Here is an 18,764-nt window from a genome sequence, read left to right as displayed (position 1 = left end):
TACAGAGAGTACTGATGACAGTGTCAGAGACAACACTGGAATTACCACGATATTTCTTCCTGCCCTCTGCTCAGAGCATCATTTGTAATGCAGTCTGTGAAATCAGGCTGTAATTCAATCTGTTAACTTAGACCTGAATTTATCTGCTGTGCAGCAGCATGCCTGTTAAAACTGCTCTGAAATACTGCTTTGAAAAAAAAAAAAAGCCCACACATGCTAGTTTAGGGAGCTATATCCATGTACCATAGGTATCTTGCTGGTCATCAAACCAGGGAACAGTGGCAGTAGTTCAGTCAGCAAAAGGATATTGGTCACAGCAAAGCGAGGTAGCACAGAAGCAAGCAGAAAGGTCCCTCATTTTTTTTTAAGGACTGTTGGGCAGCCCTTAGTATGGCTGTTAAGCCCATGCTGATGCTATCACTGCCTGAAGTTTGTAGTTGTGCAGGCAGCAATGGAGGGTGCAGGGAAACAGCAGCAGCAGCAGCAGCCTCTCTGTCTCATGATACCTCCATGGTCATGAGCCATTGCTGCTGCTTCATCTTTCAGTGTTGTTCTCTGCTTATCACCCACAGTGGAGCTCTGAGGAGGGGCAGAGGCTCAGAAAATTAAGGGATTCTCTAAGAGCATGGGGAATACGGAAGAAAGAGACAGCAGCAGAGCTTGGCATTAGTGGGATGAGGGAACAACAGGGAAAGTGCATGAAAGAGGAGAGGAGGTTTGGGGGTGAAAGGGAGCGGAGAAGACAGCAACAAAGAGGCACTCTTGAAAATAAAGCTGGCATCATAAAGAGAGAATGCTCCTGATGTTACAAAGCTTTTCTTCATGTTGTAAGATTAATTGCCAGGCACTTACTTAGAACTTGAACACCTCATCAAGTTGTGTTGAAACAGTTTTACCTTGTCTGAGACCTGTAGGTGCAAGTGGAATTAATATAAGGAAGGACTGTGGCATCTTTTGTCTTACAGAGATAATGCAGCACATTGTTCTGTAGAAAATAAATTGAAGCTTACTACCAAATACGTAAATAGAATTATGATTTAGATGCTCTGTCAACTGGATTTTATATTGATGACTCTAAATGTACAGCAGTTTTAGGGGGGAGAGAGGAAATATGATTTAAAAGAATAAACTGAACCTGACTGCAAAAATTTTGTCCCTACTTTTTCCACAGAGTCTAATCTTGAGTTGGTTGATGGAAGTAGGTTTTGTTTCCTCTTGTATGAGTGTTTTTTCATTACCACTAAGGAATTTCGCTATACCCAAGAAGTATTTAACATTAATGGATTGAAAACAATAAATGACCATCTTTTCATTATTATGGACAACTAATGATATGTCACTAATATGTCACCTTAGTGTCACACTGCTGAAAATACTGACAGTATTTCTAGCAGAAAAAAACAGTGCTGTTTTCAGCTTGGCTTGTCCTTTTCAGCTGTACTCTAGTTGGACCTTTTATTCCCTCTCTATTTAAGGACATAAACTTTTAGTCATTTTTGTTATATATAAAAATAAAATTCTTTTTGTATAAAACAACTAAATGGGCTATTTTTACCTTGGTATCTGACTTATTTATCTTACATATTACATTTAAAAGTACAGGTCTTAGCTGTGACATATTATTGGAATGTCCAATGAAATGAAATTTCTAGGTTGCTTCTAATGTCGTATGTTCGTTTATTTTCCATGTCTCTTGTTACCATGTAATACAGATTGATTTAAAAGAGATTCAAAATCTCATAAGGAACAACTGGACATTTTTTCAATTTTGCAAAGGTCCTGGATAAGTTAGTAAATTTAATGCAAGTATAGCATATGTTAACTGCATAATAGCGTAAGAACTGCTTAGAAGTAGTTACCTGAGTGTTAAGAAATTTTAAGACATTGAATGATCAGTCTGACTTAAAGTTTATGCATGGCATTGTTGACTTGCTAGTGTTGTGTGCATGAAGGTCAGTTCCAGCCCGTGGAACTTGCTCCATCTCTTCTGTGTTGAATAGTGCCTATATGTCATAGTTACGAATGAGGGAATGGCATGGGGCATCCTAAAAGGCATGAAGTCCCACAGTAACCCAGCCTGTTTTCGACAGTAGGAGGGCTGTAACATCTTTGAGTACTGTGTAAGCCTAGCCAATGTCTGTTTTATTTCTCTGTGCCCTCCAGGAGAGATTATGCTCAGGGACATGGGAAAAAAGAGTCCTCTGCTCTATACTCTGTTCCTTGCCCTTTTTGTGGAGTTGGTCTAGTGTTAAGAAAGGCTCCGTGCCCTTCACATGCAACCACAGGGTATGGACATGCTGCTGCTTTCCGCCTGTTAACCAGGCAGGGAAGCAACAAGCACAGTGCTTACCTGTAGCAAGTAGTCATTAATTTGTTTTAAAATGTTTTGAGATGAAATTAACAGGGACTGCTGTCATTTGTGGGTATTACAAAAGTAATAGAGCCAGTTTGCGCCTAAAACATCCCTTGGCTTTGGTGTTGGTCAATACAAAACATTTTAATAAAATGATTGTTCCTAATACCAAACGAGAGGCAAACTAATGGTGTTGTGGGACTGGGTGTATGCACATGATTATATAGTTGTTTGTTACACATTTCTGTGCTGTGTATCATTAGTCTTGTTCAATCACATTTGCTTCTTTCTCTTTTATGATGACTATTTTTTGCAGACAGTAGAAGAGATCGAGGGTGTACTGGGACGTGACCTTTATCCAAATTTGTCTGAAGAGAGATCTCGATGGGAAAAGGAGCTTGCTGGCTTGCGGGAAGAGAATGAGAGCCTCACTGCCATGCTGTGTAGCAAAGAGGAGGAGCTGAACAGGACCAAGGCCACCATGAACGCTATTCGTGAAGAAAGAGACAGATTGCGTAGAAGGGTAAGACCTTATGAGTGTCTGAATGCTGCATAGATGATCACTTCTTACAGGGGAAAACTAGTCTGTGCAATGTTGTCATCAGAGCAAGCGTCCCTTCCATTGTGCTTCCTCTACTGACTTAAGGATTTTCTGTTTTTAAAGCTGAGACATATAAATGACAGAGCTAGGACAAAACTGAACATTATTGAAGAAGAGTATGTGATGAATAGGCAAGGTGTACAACAATCTGGAGTCAGAAAGCATGTGCTAGCAGGAATTCTGATACTCATCTCCAGTGGAGCATATGTAACTCATCTATAGAGAAAGCAGATGTTCATTTAGTGAATTTTCCTGTGAGGCATGTTTTTTCCTGTAAACAACAAATATTGCTTTGTTTTTGATGGGAATTCAATTTGTGATTAGGAGAAAGAAAAAGAACAGGACTCCTGTCACTGGGTAATAATTCTCTGAACAGAACAATGTGTAGTACCAGCCATGTTCTGTTTCCCTGTCTAAGTTTTATGGTGCTGCTATTTCAGATAACAGCTTTGTGTTTTGTGCAAAGTCTTAAGTAAGAAAACTGGAAGTTTGTTTACAGAACAGAAAGATCAAGATAACGTGACCGTAACGTCCGTTACTTTTATAATGCGTTAACTTTGTCCCTGTTATATCTGCAGAGTTTTAGTGAGATATCAAATAATTTTGTTATTAAAATATGGCTGTTTAAAATTCATGCTTAGTTTGGGTAACAATTTAGACCACTCTACCTTGTCAAAATTACAGGAAGTGTTGCTCTTTACTTAGTGGCAGCAGAGCAAACCTTTATGCAAATACCATATTTCTGAAACAACATTGTTCTGTAGTGACTGTATCATTTTGGCATGAAGCTGCATTGTGTGAGACTTCAAATTTTCAGATACCAAGACACAAATTACCTTTGCAAAACTCTCTAGCTTCTCTTAATACTAAGTTACATAAAGCAAGACCGTTTCCAACTTTTTTGTAAAATGCATTCCTATTATATACCATAAGTGTAAGTACTTTTCAGTCCTGACATTTTTGGACTGATTTTAGACTGACACTTTTCAAATAGAAGCAGTACCACGTTGAGCTATGGAAGCTGTATTTATGCATATCATCGGAGTTTTGCAGGGAGCGGGGAGAAAAGAACAGAAGTGTGTGCTTGTGAAATTTACTTAGAAAAATGCAGATACTGGTACTAGAGGTGATGTAGATCAGTATTGGGATATCATACAAGAAAAAAGTAGATGCCTCTGAGGATAGAATTAATACAAAAAGAATTACATTTCAAGAAGTATGGAGTAGAAGTTCATGGGTTTAAAAGATTGATAATGAATTTATAATGACAACCAGGAGATCCTCAGTTAAAATAAATTTAAAAGGGAGGTGGGGAGGGGGTGTAGAACTGATGTTTGTACCCTCAGGGATCAGCATGTTAATAAGCCATTGATGCATGAAGGAAAATGCAAACCTATGATGTACCAGATTAGATATTGCCAGTAGAGAATGGAAAGACTGCTGCACTTCGTGTGAAGAGTGGTAAGATCTGATCTGTAATATTTTATGTAGTTCTTATCTCTTACACTTAAAAAGATTTAGTTTAAATTGACAAACAGATGTAGAAGATGGTCTTAAAAATGGTCAGCTTATTTGTAGAAGTGACTAAAAGATTGTGTTGTGTAACCTGGCTAAGCAAAATCTGAATTTGATTTCTCTTTTCAAGTGCTGGAGAAAGCAAGTAACAATGGGAGATAATGGCTGTTCAAGTTTAGGGACAGAAATGGAGCAAGAAAAAATGAATATAAACTATCCACAACTATGTTAGGCTACTAGGTAGAAATTAGACTATGATGGGTATAACAGACAAGAGGATTGTGGTTCTGAAGAAAGAGTAAGGTGAGAGAAAGTAATTTGAAAATGGAGTTTGAAAATATTAAATATATGTTTGTATGATGAAACATATGACTGTATAGATACCTGTCAAAGCCAGGACATTAGGAAGGTATCCAAAGAAAAACAGAACAAAACAAAAAATGCTTTTAATTTGCCTGGTTAATACAACTGCTTTAATTCTAGTGTTAGGTTTAGTATTTGTACAAAACTGTAGTATTTTGTCTGTTTGCCATCAATAGCTGAGGGCTGGATTAGATGAGGAAGAAATTGCTGCCTGGTTCTGTGTATGTTGATAATGCTTGAATTTGCCAGACTCTGCTCGCATTCCCAGTGACCCAAGCATGTGTGGAGCTACTCATCTGCTGGCTATATTATGAAATTTGTGCACAATTTCTGTTGTAAAGGCAGTGACTCGGAATGAAAAGGTGGTGTGTTAATAGTGTTGATCTAGTAGTTGTTGGCCTGTCTTTTTGAGCTGTTAGCATGGATGCTGCAATCGTTACTGATGTGTGTCTGCTGTGGAAGCATCTCTGGTGGACACAGAATAGAGACATCAACTTGCTTCATGTAATTGGCTAGCACAGTTGTCAGATGGTACCAGCGGGGTGACAGTACTGATCTGAATCGTGTTTGGACCACTGACCATGGAGATAATAAGTCTTCAGTTGCTCTGTAAAAAATTGAGAGCTGTGTAGAGTATACAACAAGTTTGTCTAAATGTTGGTTCTTTTTTCATTAAGGAAATTCTTCTTGGATAGATTGGATAGATACCTTGCAGTAACCTTTCAGTAGGTGAAGAATTAATGTTGGATTGGCACGTGCATAACAAAATCAAGCAGACTGTATTCAGGCCCAGCTGGCAGGGTTTTTTTTTTTTGGTTGTTTTCATTTAGTTTGCACCTACAGAGGACTTTATTGAAATATGCTTTTTAATATCACCCTGAACTTGCAGAGCAACTGGTTTATTGCCCCCACTGGAGAAGTCTATGGCATAAGACTGTCAGCAACACTATGCGACTGTTGTACTGGAAACCATATTTGCATTTGTAATATAACTCTATGTCCGTAGTTGCAACAAAATAAATGTTTTCTTTGACCTATTGAATATTTTCTATATGCTACCTGAACTCAGAGTCACTTCAGATTATTTCCCTGGAGAGTAGAAAAGGAGATCCAACTAAAATTTAGTTATTGTTCTTCTCAAATTAAATTGGATGAAGCGAATAAGCTGAAGTTGGCCAGATCAATAGGTCTGTTACTTTAGACCAATGTCTGTAATCAGGCAGAGTGCTTTCAATACATTGTTCTCAGGCTTGTTGGAGATTTAATTTAATTAGGTATTTAATGTGCTCAGTTAACAGATTGTGCTGCTTTCTAGAGCAGTAGCTATGGAACAACATACATAAAGACTTTGTTTCTCACAGGTCATTAGTAAATGAGGTAATCGCTTATTTGTGTAGGGTGCCTGCAGTGTAGCTAATTTCATAATACAGAGTTTTATTTTACCTCTGCATGATATTGCCATATTAAAAATAAAATTTATTTAGATATGGGCTGGTCTGTGCCCTGGAAGCTGCTTACCAGCACAAAATTTATCAAAGTTCTGATTCCAGTAATATAAATAAGATGCTGGGGAACTTCTGTACCAGCTCCTGGGATTAATATTAGAATAAAATTGGAATCAGAGTAGTGCTGTTTACAGCTGCTACATATATATGCATATATATGCATAGTGCACCCTCAGTAAGTTCGCAGATGACACCAAGTTAGGTGCGTGTGTCGATCTGCTTGAGGGTAGGAAAGCTCTGCAGGAGGATCTGGATAGGCTGCACCGATGGGCTGAGGTCAACTGCATGAAGTTCAACAAGGCCAAGTGCCGGGTCCTGCACCTGGGGCGCAATAACCCCAAGCAGAGCTACAGGCTGGGAGAGGAATGGTTGGAGAGCTGCCAGGCAGAGAAGGACCTGGGAGTATTGATGAATAGTCGGCTGAATATGAGCCAGCAGTGTGCTCAGGTGGCCAAGAAGGCCAACGGCATCCTGGCTTGTATCAGGAACAGCGTGACCAGCAGGGCTAGGGAGGTGATCGTCCCCCTGTACTCAGCTCTGGTGAGGCCGCACCTCAAGTACTGTGTTCAGTTTTGGGCCCCTCGCTACAAGAAGGACATGGAGGTGCTTGAGCGGGTGCAGAGAAGGGCGACGAAGCTGGTGAGGGGCCTGGAGAACAAGTCCTACGAGGAGCGGCTGAGGGAGCTGGGCTTGTTCAGCCTGGAGAAGAGGAGGCTCAGGGGCGACCTTATCGCTCTTTATAAGTACATTAAAGGAGGCTGTAGCGAGGTGGGGGTGGTCTGTTCTCCCACGTGCCTGGTGACAGGACGAGGGGGAATGGGCTTAAGTTGAGCCAGGGGAATTTTAGGTTAGATGTTAGGAAGAACTTCTTCACTGAAAGGGTTGTGAGGCATTGGAACAGGCTGCCCAGGGAAGTGGTGGAGTCACCATCCCTGGAAGTCTTCAAAAGATGTTTAGATGTAGAGCTTAGGGATATGGTTTAGTGGGGACTGTTGGCGTTGGGTCAGAGGTTGGACTTGATGATCTTGAGGTCTCTTCCAACCTAGAAAATTCTGTGATTCTGTGATTCTGTGTGATATAGTAACAGGCTTAAACAGTGGTAGAAGAAGTAGTAGTTGTGCTCATAGGCAAAATCCCCTGTATCCACCAGGTAAGTCAGATGAGCTAAATATAGTGTGTATGGCATTTAACCTGTATCATGACTGCAGAATAGAAGCTTAATTTTCTTTTTAATGAGAAATAAGTAAATAAAGTTGCCAAATTAGTAGTGCCATGGTTCAGTACCCTGCAGCGTGTTGGCGTAAGAAGTGATAGGCATGGGCAATGCTTCCCTGAGGCTGCGAGTAAGTGTAAAATGAGAAAGCAGTTTCAGCTCTGGATGTCTGTTAAGTCTATCCTCTGCATAAACCATATGTCGCCATTACAACTTAGAGTGCAGTTAATCAAATGCTTTCAGTTGTGATGCTTGTTTGTTTTTATCTGCTCCAAATTCACCAAACTAACCAGGAAGAAAAAAAAAAAAAGACTTAATATTTTATCTATCTTTTGACTTAAGACCTTAATGAAAATATAACCCACAGTAGTATAGAGAATTGCAATTTTAGTGTGTAATCTCTCCAGCTGCCCAAACTGCCCCTGCTCCAAGAAACTGTTTTAATATGAGGGCTCTCCCAAGATACTTCATTCTTGCAAGCAGTTGAAACCTACCCAGACCACAGAACGAGTCAGATTCTTGGCCATGCAGGCATTCTTGAGCCCACACTGTTCTCAGATGACACAAAGCTGGCATGAGCAGCTCGACTCTCCTTCTTTTGGCATTGCTCACATTGGGATCAGAAGGCATTGCTCCAGATTGCTAAAGAACGCTGATATGTTGCAGGCTTTTAGAGGTTATTATAAGCTTGCACAGCTTAAAGTGATCCTTGAGCTGTTGGGTCGCCTTGTATCTTGCCAGAAACCTGCAGTAGCATCAGAAACCTATTTCCAATTCTCCACCTCCTTCAGTTGCATGGTATTTGTTTACACAGCAAGATCTCAGCTATTAGAGTGTACAAGCTGTTCTTCTTTATCCACGCTTGTATGGAAATGCTCAGTGATTAATCTAAAAAATAAATGAGGAAAATAGATAGGTGTACTGCTCTCACTTGTGCTTGTTCCCACTGGATGCTAGCCTGGGTCAGAACGCTCCACTTTGTGTCTGGAGCTTTCAGGATCCAGCCTTTGCACCCCGGGTCGCATCCTTGTATTTCCATGCTTCGCATCCCTCAGAGAGGTGCAGCACCCGGATCCTTTCCATGGATCAGCACGGAGCACAGCATGAGGGACTCCTGTAGAGCACCTGGTAACATGTCTCTGGAGCACTGTAAATGCTCCTGATACGTAAAACTCCTGTGTGTATTAACCTTGACAGCATACTTATTCTCCCATAGATGGTTATGTGTCTGTGTGTTGTTCCCTTACTCTGCTCCTCAAAGTACATGTAATTTTTCAAACTGGATTGATTTTCAGTCCTGCCAGAGGAGTAGAGCTTCCAGTGACAGTTAAATTCCTATGTATTTCTTGAAATTACATCTCTTTGTAGAGGAAAGAGATTCTGTAGATGCTTCATCTGAAGTGATTCAGCTCCAGAGAATTCATCGAGAAGGCTCCCCTAAATACAAGGAAATATATCTGTACGGTGCAGGCTTACAGCAATTCAAGACTGCTATATTCAGTCAACCAAAACAATTTGTAGGAAATCAAGCCTTGTTAGGCCTGTCAGTGATGATTGTTCAAACATTTATGAGAAGCTACATCTGACTGAAAACAATTGCCCTAGGCAGGAGTGAATGTTTCTGGGGTGCCCAAGGTGGGGAAGGCCCTCACCGCTCAGAGCAGCTTGAGTCGTCACATGAGTATTGCATTTTCCACCTTCTCCTCCACAGATCTGCAGCATGCAGAAATAAAATGGAAAGTGGGAGAGATACTCACTTCCTGTGGTTTGCTGTACTTCATTTTCATCCTGTTTATAACAGGAAAAAAAAGATGTGGTACTAAAATGCTAGAAAACAAACAATTATGTTACAAAAAGGGTTCAAAGATACTGAATAGTGAAAGAGTCAGGTCCCAAGTAGAGTAGAAAGAAAAGAATCTCAGGCATGCCTCTTATTTGATTTAGGAACAAACGCAGCAGGTGGCCTTTGAATGCAGAAATGAGTAAAAATGGATAATTTCTGTTTTTTACTTAGTGTTTGCCAAGAAATCATGTAGTTGTGAGTCTGTATGTGTAAAACACAAAGAGTAAATTATGTTTCTTATTGTTATAGACAATGAGCAGGTTCCACTAAAGTAGTTTCTATAACCTATTTTTCATTTCTGCAAACAAATCTCTGATGTTTCTGAATCAATTTTGAAGTCTTTCATAAGTCCAACATCACTGTAGCATGTCACCCCCCTTTTTCTTCTATGTTTGCTTTTTATTTATTCTTTAAGGTACCAAAGTTACACTTTTTCTCCCTATTTCCTTTTCCAGTTCTCAGCTTTCTAAGAAAAAAAAGAAACAGAAATGCGACTTAGCAATTGCTAAATACCAAATTAATAAATAAAACATGAAGTCATGTAAGTTTATAGTAATTACCTGAGAACATCTATTTGCACGTGGCTTATATTGGTAACTAGGCTATTGATTTGAAGTCTAGTGACTCTGTTGCCCCGTGTCTCACTTAATGCTCCCTCTGCTGATGTTTCCAAGGTTCTAACACTTCTTTACTTCACTAATTCTTCTGGCTTTCTCAAGCTGTTCAGATCTCTCCTTCTCCACTTTTCTTTTTTTTTCTTTTTTTTCAGTGGTGGATTTCACAGGTGTTTCCTTGGATTTCTCCTTTTTCTAACCTCTGTCTCTCCTCAGCCTGTTTTTTTTTCTGATCATATAATTAGATCTGCCTGTCTGCCATTTTCCACCTCAATTTAGAATTTTAGGACTTTACAGCAATTTTGATAATCCTTCTGGATGTTCCCATCTTTGAACTAAATATGACGCAATGACTTAAGAAATCTTTGTTTAAATCCTTCCACATTATTCCTTCCCAACTCACAAATCCACTTTTTCCCATCTCTTAGCGGAACTTTTTTTTTTTTTTTTTTGCCTAACTTGTCTTAATCCATTAGATTTTTCCAATTTTGTCGTTAATTTCCTGTAAGATCTGCCCTTCTTCTCTCACCTGTTTCTTAGTATTTATTGTGTCCCACGTGTAGTACTGTAATTACTTTCTATCTACTAAAAAAAAATAGGAATCCTTCAGAATAATTTATATCATGATGGTGACAAGACTCAAGATGGTAGATGAGGTGGTCAGACAATTTTTAGTCATGGCTTTTAAACCTGTCCTTTCATAACTCATGCATTCACCAGTCTGATGAAGAAGATACCTCTTAAACCTTTTTTCTTTTCTTTTTTTTTTTTTTTACCTTGATTCCTGTTCTTTAGTGTTCCATTAAAATTATTACTACTAGTGTGGAAAAGTACCTTCTGAGAAGATGGTACATACTGCTGTATTTACAGAGAAGGTTTTGGTGACCAGAAATAGTTATCTAAGCTGTGTCTGGGCAGACTGGAGGGGTGCAATCCGTTATGAGGTTCTGACTCATGAATGTATGAACTGTGATATCAGTGATTTTGCAGGTAAGACAAAATTGTTCTGTTATCCTGTAGAGAATTACCATCCAGTACTCAGTGTTGCTAAAGTTAGTGCAGTTATTTATAGCAGTTAATTCAGCATGTAATTTCTCAGATGAAAGCCTGGATCAGTAAATATATCAAGAAAGTAGACAGCTTAATCATGCTTTTTTAAGTTGTGGTTGCTTATATGATATGGTATTAAAACAAAGACTTGCACAAATTCATAACTGTGCTGTGCTCTGTGTTTTCTTTTATAAATGTTCTCCTGAGCAAAGCTTTGCCTGACTACAGTCTCAGTTACATTCATTTTTCTTTCTTCTACATGTATGAGTATTGTTTTAGATATCCATAAGAATAACTGCCTTTGTAATTGTGGCCAATAATTACTTCTCACTAGTATAATAAATAGTTAAACATAGACTAAAAGAAACCTATTTACATTAGAGTTTTATCTAATGTTGTCCTTACGTAAGGTAGCTTTAAATTTTGGAGTAAATGATTAAGTAGTATTTTAATCAACTTCAGTACTGTGCTTCCTGGTTGCTGTTACATTTAGAATGTTACTCACTTTTGGACTGAAATCTTCCAGGGCTAGCTTCTAGGCATAGGTAAATATTTTAGCAATTTTTGAGTTGGACATCAAGACGGGGATTTGATTTTAAGAAGAATGTATCCCTACTATTTTTCCAGGTTGTATGTTTATAAGCAATGCTCTAACTTAAGCACTTGGGAATTTAGTTTAGAATAGCATGGCTTTAAAGAAATAATAATAAATGTGATTTTTATTTAATGAAATTTTAGGGTTGCTTTTTTTTCCCCAGTGAGTGTTAATGCCACAGTACAAATCCTGTATGCACTGGCATACCACATCTGCAAGTATAAACATACATACATGGTTTATTTCATTTTTATGCATATCAGCAGGCTAAAATGATTGGTTTGCATCAGTACAGCACTTCTGTCCTTAAGGTTTGCATTAGTAAAGCTGTACCCATATTGAAATTATATATGTCTGTATGAACAATGGAAGCCCTAGCTGAGAATAAGTAGAAGATAGATGTTCTGAATGTGCATTTTATATAGAGTTTTACATCTTAAATCTCATTACAAATACCTGCATAAATTTTTCAGCATGTTTCCTTCATTGGGGATTTCCTTTGGAGGTATTTTATACTTCACTTTTTTTTTTTTTTCTTTTCTTTTTTTTTTTTTTTTATCAGAGAAATCACAGGAGCTATTTGGCTTCACCTTGTTTAAGGTGTAGCACTTCTCCATGGCTGAACAGTGAAGTTATGAGTGCAGTTAGCTTTTATGTGCTCTTATTGTTGCCCCCTGCAGCCTTTTATTAGGAACATGCAATTGTTCTACTCTGCTATGTAAGGAATCTGATTGTTGTTTTTGTATGTTTGTTTGGTTTTCCTCCTCATGATTTGCACCTACCTAAAAATTCTGTTGTTTTTGTAGCAAGTCCTCAGACTACCTGACCTTCAGTTTACCTAAAGGCTGAGGCAGAGGGAACGGGACTCTTCAGGAAAGTAGAAGTAGACTATAGGGAATTGTAGGAAATGTAAGATACTACTAGTTTGGTGACTGGAGAGAGTTCCAGCTTGAATTCCTTCCTCTCTGTAGTAGCTTGAAGGGATCTGTACACATGCAGAGAGCATGCTGACTGCCACTCCTTCAAACAGAGACTGCTGAAGCACTGACGGTGCACTTAGTGAACCTATAGCTGAAGAAGACCAAAGCTTTAATGCAACTTTGATGTTTTCTGACAAAGGTGTTTCAGCTTGCTTAATCTGTTCTTTGAACATATTATATAAAGGTGGATATCCCACCGTTTTTATAGAATAGGTATCAGAGCTGCCTTTCATGCTTCATGGGGTTATCAAATAGACTGACCATATCTTATTCACTGAACTTGTGGTAAATTTTCACAAGTTCTGTTTTGCAGGTGGACTGTTTTAACACAACCCATGTAGAAACCTGCACGTTAAAGTAAACAGTCTACATTCAGGGAAACTTCCTTTCTATGTTTCCACCCCCTTCTAATGTCTCACACTCTTTGTTTCCAACCAGGATGCTTATTCTGTGGGAAAAATGAGCTCTGTCACATTACCTTGTGGCATAATTGTTGTGTTAAGCAGTCTGTTTATTCTTTGTTAAGAATTATTCCAAGGTAAACACTATAATCTTTTGCTCAGCAGTACAGCTTGGCTCCTTCGGGCCTTTCCTCCTCCCCCTTGCAGGTTCTGAAACTCTTGACGTCAGTGGTTCAAGTATCTGCTGTGTTATGAGGGCTGAACAGTGTTTTGCAGAGAGCTTCTGCAAACTGTTGGTTGGGCACTTTGCTTCTGTTTTCTTCTCTGTACATTGCTCGCTGTGTGATAGCTTTACTTAGATATAGTTCTGAAAGCATGATTAACATTTGAATTTTTTTGACCTTTAAATGTGACAAAGTCATCCTGTGATATATTTATGTCAAGAGTTTCTTCAACACTGGAGCTTTCCATTAAGAACATGACCTTTGGTTTTTGTTTAGACATCATAATCTAAGGCTAGAGTATTAGCTTCACACCAGAGAGAAGTTTCATTATTTACAAAACTGCTACACTGAAGAGGGTTATATGACACAAGATGAAACGTAAAGTGATTACTCTACTGTATTACATTTGCATATTGCACATGGCAGATAGTTTTTAAACACTTGACAACAATGAAATTTTAAAATAATGTCCATGCATCTGCTCCCACATGAAAACTTTGCAGCCACCACAGGACAAAATACAACGTCTGTGCTCAAGCCACGGTTTGGCTAGAATGATGAAAAATTGTCTGAACTAGTTAAAACATAAGACGAAAAACAGAACATTATGTTTTATCCTTAGGTTCGGGAACTGCAGACGCGTTTGCAAAGTGTGCAGGCAACAGGCCCATCCAGCCCAAGTCGTCTTACTTCTGCAAATCGACCCATTAACCCCAGCACAGGAGAACTGAGCACAAGCAGCAGTAGTAATGACATTCCCATAGCCAAGGTGAGTGTGTTTCAGTTGTGCTTCACATCATCTGTGAGAAGCAGGCTTCCTTTAGCTGCTGTGCAGGGGTGTAATTAACTGGGAAATATCTAGAATCCCCTGAGAAATTTCTGGGGTCCTAAGCAGGCCCATGAAATTCAGCAGCAGGAAGAAATAAAGCACCAATGATTGTAATTCTCTCAGTTACAACTCAGGTGTCAATTCTACAGTAGTTTACTTCAGGTTTGTAAATACGGCTAGTGAACAAATGCATTTTGTATAATGTTTATGGGTCCTGTGTAAGCTGTACAGCATTCTGACTTCTAGATTGCTGAAAGAGTGAAGTTGTCAAAGACAAGATCAGAGTCTTCATCATCTGACAGACCTGTCTTAGGATCAGAAATCAGCAGCATAGGGGTAAGGACCAATAATTACGTGCATGCATGAAATCTTCTAAAGATGAATTGTGTTCTGTTAGCACTGTTTTCTTCCTAAATTAAAATATGAGCTAACTAAAGAAAGTTTAAAAATTATATTGAGAAAAATTTCTCAATGGAGAGGATTTCACCTGATACCAATATCTCATTTTCTGATGACTGTTGGCTAGAAATCATTCCCTGAGTAATGTTAAGAGCATAACTCTGGAGTCAGTTAGTTCAAAATGTAACTTCTCAAGAAAAGACTGGTTGCATTCCACAACTTCCAAACCAACAGAGAAATAGATTCTGCTTTGTAATGCCAATGTAAATCCACCATGTTGTTGCTACTGTGTGTTAATATTTGTTTCGCTGAAGAGCTTGGCTCTGCCATTTTGCTAAGCTTTCAAGAAAGTAAATAGCTTGCTGTTCAGGTTTTTTAAATCTGTCGTTAAATAATGGGCTTCACCCTTTGGTTTGTAGACTTTTAAATAAAAATAGCTTCTTAGAGTAGAAATTTATAAATATTCTACTGAATGTAAAATTCATAGTAAAAAATAAATAATGAATATCTTGAGGTGAGCAGAGAAACAAAGCTCTCAATTCAGACTACCTCTGAGAGGAATCTGGTTGCTTGCTTTTCACAATAATCTATTAACTACCCTGTGCAGGTGTCTAGTACTGTGGCTGAACATTTGGCACATTCCCTTCAAGACTGCTCAAACATCCAGGAAATCTTTCAGACTCTTTATTCACATGGATCTGCTATCTCTGAAAGTAAAATCCGAGAATTTGAAGTGGAGACAGAGAGATTAAATAGGTAAGGTGAAAAGTTAGATGTGCTCAGTTGTGTTATACAGTTATCTCTGTTGAAGTTGCTACTTTTTTCTCTTTTTGAATACATGTATTTCACGGTTCAGTCCAAGCTCAACTGTGGCAGCTGCAGATAAGCATGAAATGTAGTTGATGAAGAGAAGATTGAATCATATGCTAAGGACTCTTGCCATGAGTATGACAATTTTGTCATCTATTATTAGATCAGCACAGTGCCTTCGTCTGTGCTAGTTTGCACTATAGAGTGTCCTTCACTATGGCCAACCAAGTAGATATGGCATCCTTTTCCATAAAACACATCAATGCTATAAATTTCCATTACTTACTATCCATCATTCTGGAAATAGCTTGTTTTGCTTTGTCCTGAAGAAGCAGAATTCTAGCATTATCATATCAATAGATGTACTGATACATGATGGTGCGGCATGTGTACCATTAAATAGACTTCTGGCTGCAGAAGAAAGATTGCAGTGTTCTTGTTGCAGTTAAAATACTGTTGGTATCCTTCAGTGAGCTCTATCAAAATTAATGCCTCAATGACCTGTTTGGCACATAAGATCAAAAACAGTGAATCAGGAACATGAGAATCATGTCTCAGAGTTCTTTAAAGTTCTTTGTTCCCCACAATTATCTCAAATTTATTTCCCACAGCTATCTCAAATTCAGTCTGATCAGTACAATATCTCTGTTACTCATAGCTCCTGTTTCAATAGTACTGCAATATTTTTCATCCTTTTTTTTTTTTTTTCTCTGCACAAATTTTATATTGACGTTGTGCCATTACAGGAGGTGTCAGAGAAGAAATAGGAGATGAAGCATCTGGAAGGTCTAGCAACTGGGGAAGTCAGGGCTTCATTCTGATCACTGAGGAAATAGTATCCTAGCCCTTCTCTTTATTGTGTTTGTTAAGAAATCAGTGATTTCAGTGTTGATGATGGCATTGATTTCTTCATTAGCTACCCACCTAAACATTAAAATCATTTACCTGTCCGTTCACAGTATATGTCCAACTCTTGTGATTAGACATAATAATTGATGTGTTGTTAGCAGCAGTGAGAATAATCAATAATTCTAATATTCTGAAGCCTTATTTTCAGATTCAGAGTTTATCTCATTTAGAAGAATATTATAATTAAGTTCTGATACAAGCTGACCAATGAATGATTTGAACATTGCCAAATTTGTGGAGATCTGATTGTGTCGTTGACACTCAGTTCATATTTTGGAAGTTACCTCTTTAATCATGGCTAAAACTGTACTCTAAATGAAACAGTTACTCTGAACAGTCCAAAGAAAAGGGACATTTAGGTAGCTGTATAATCCCCACACACACCCACACGTTGCATTAATGAACACAACACATAAAACAAGAAGCAAATGTGGTAACAGGACGTGAGGAATGGAGGCAGAAAGATTAAGGAAAACGTTAATAAAATAAAGATCATATGCGGTCTTGTGGCTACAAAATAAGGGTACAGCTTTCTGCTTGCTGCTGTTTCACTTACTTATGTTTATGTGGGTTATGTTTTACTTAGTAAATTTTACAGGAAAGAGATGAGAAGAGGCTGTCCAAAGAGAAGCAGATACCCTCTTGGCTCTTGCTATGGGACACAGAACTGATAGGTTTTGCTGTCATCATTGGTCTACTGCTGTCAATAGACCAAGTGGTCTTGTTCTTTTACATGGTCTTGTTGTTTTAAATTACAATTGTTTTAGAGTTTTCAGGACAGCGCCTGCAAGCTAAGCTTGGAGGTTGCCAATTAATTCCTTTTCAACAGCCGTATTGAGCACTTGAAGTCCCAGAATGACTTGTTGACAATAACACTGGAAGAGTGCAAGAGCAACGCTGAGAGGATGAGCATGCTTGTGGGAAAGTATGAGTCCAATGCCACAGCCCTCAGACTTGCGTTGCAATACAGGTATGTACTTATGCAGAGGGTGGCTCAGCCACAAAAAGGAGGAGCAGGGGAGATGTGATAGAATTCTCTGAGAGTTAAATTGTTGGTGTGCCATGGTAATGCTCTTAACTTTCGATTCCTCCCTGAAAAAAGTCCCGTTGGTTAAACTACTTGACAAACTACATAACTGAACTTATTGGTACAAGTGTATCTCAGCCCTAGTTCAGCATCAACAAACTCAATCTACTAGTTATATATGGATTTACCTTTTCATTTTCAAATAATGAATTAACATTTGAGACTGGGAAAATGTATTTATCTTTTGTACCTTTGTGCACACCTAGAACTACTATATATATATATATCTGGGAGGTGGGTGAAGGAAAAATTCAGATACTTGCTAGGAACTCATCATACTTGATGAACATTGCTAGCACTTTTTGTCATACGGCAGAAGGACTGATGATGACTGAACATCATGATTCTCTAAGTTGCATAACATATTCATAAGTGCAGTGTCTTGATCACTCAGATACCATCATGAGTAGCTTCAGACATTTCCTCTGAAAGCAGAGCATTTCCTAAGCAAAAATACTGAAAACCTCTCCTATGAAAGCAGAAGTGTTCCATTCCTTTCAGTTATGTGTAGGCGTGGGCTATATCTGCGGTTTCTGGTCTTAAGGCACAGCTATTAGTCTGTGTTTCTGTATTAGTCTTGCACCTTTTACAAGAACAGTGGACCAAGGAGTTTTACTGTACTCCATATAATTTAGAATGACTTTAGAGTCACTCAAAGTAACTCAGAGCGACTTTCCAAAATCAGTAAGAATTTTGGGTGAATTGCTTGGTATTTGATTACAAGTATCTAAATTTACTTTAAACTGTATATGAAAAGATGGTCTTACTCAACTCCAACTGCAACTAATTTAGAACAGGCACTTCTGGTCCTAGTAGAAATTGTGTACCTTTTAAAGAATGCATTCTGTCACTATCAGCCTTGGGCAAATTATAAGGAAATGTGAGTTGCAGATAGCTGTAGTCACGTATCTGTTCTCAAAAGCATTAAAATACAACAGGAACGAGTGGCTCACAACTCTGTATAGTATCTTTTGACTTGTATGGAGGAAAATCTTATAGCCAGGAAAGAAGTGTTTTTCTTATGTTTTCTTTTCTTCTTACTATACTTTGTGTAGAATTGTTCCATAATATATTATTGTTACATAGCACAGTATATTTATTATATATTATATATATTATATTATATAGTTATATAGTATAGTATAGAAAACTACATTTTATGTAGTAGGAAGGCCTGAAAAGAGTTTCTCAGAGGAATAATCTCAACCATCAGTCATATTACTAACTGTTTCAAACATGCTTCTGGAGACCTCCTCACATCAGGTCATTATCTTCCGTTTTAACTTGTTAAATTACTTGAGGCCAGCCCGGGACCATCAGAAGGCAGGAGAGATTGTTGAGTGCTTGTGATAGAAGCCATGTATGTTATGTCTTTTAATATCTCAGCTGCTAGACTCAGGGTAGGGAATCACGTAGCTCAGGTACCTCTCTTTCAATGCTGATCATGGGTATTTTTCCCTTCCAAATTACAGA

At 38.4% G+C, this 18,764-nt stretch overlaps 1 protein-coding gene across 4 annotated transcripts in view; it reads left to right on the top strand.

The window, feature by feature from the left end:
• The window catches only part of MCC (MCC regulator of WNT signaling pathway), a 202,014-nt gene that overhangs the window by 151,308 nt on the left and 31,942 nt on the right, over positions 1-18,764 (top strand). For all 4 annotated transcript variants that reach the window (XM_082784232.1, XM_082784233.1, XM_082784235.1 and 1 more), the window contains 5 exons: positions 2,670-2,876; positions 13,880-14,026; positions 14,333-14,422; positions 15,093-15,241; positions 17,034-17,174. In XM_082784232.1, the coding sequence (XP_082640358.1) occupies positions 2,670-2,876; positions 13,880-14,026; positions 14,333-14,422; positions 15,093-15,241; positions 17,034-17,174 (734 nt within the window). The remainder of the gene's footprint in view (positions 1-2,669; positions 2,877-13,879; positions 14,027-14,332; positions 14,423-15,092; positions 15,242-17,033; positions 17,175-18,764) is intronic.

This window comes from Aythya marila (assembly GCF_965140915.1).
Source record: "Aythya marila genome assembly, chromosome: Z".
Taxonomy (NCBI): Eukaryota; Metazoa; Chordata; class Aves; order Anseriformes; family Anatidae; genus Aythya; species Aythya marila.
This window is presented reverse-complemented; position numbering and strand designations above follow the sequence as displayed.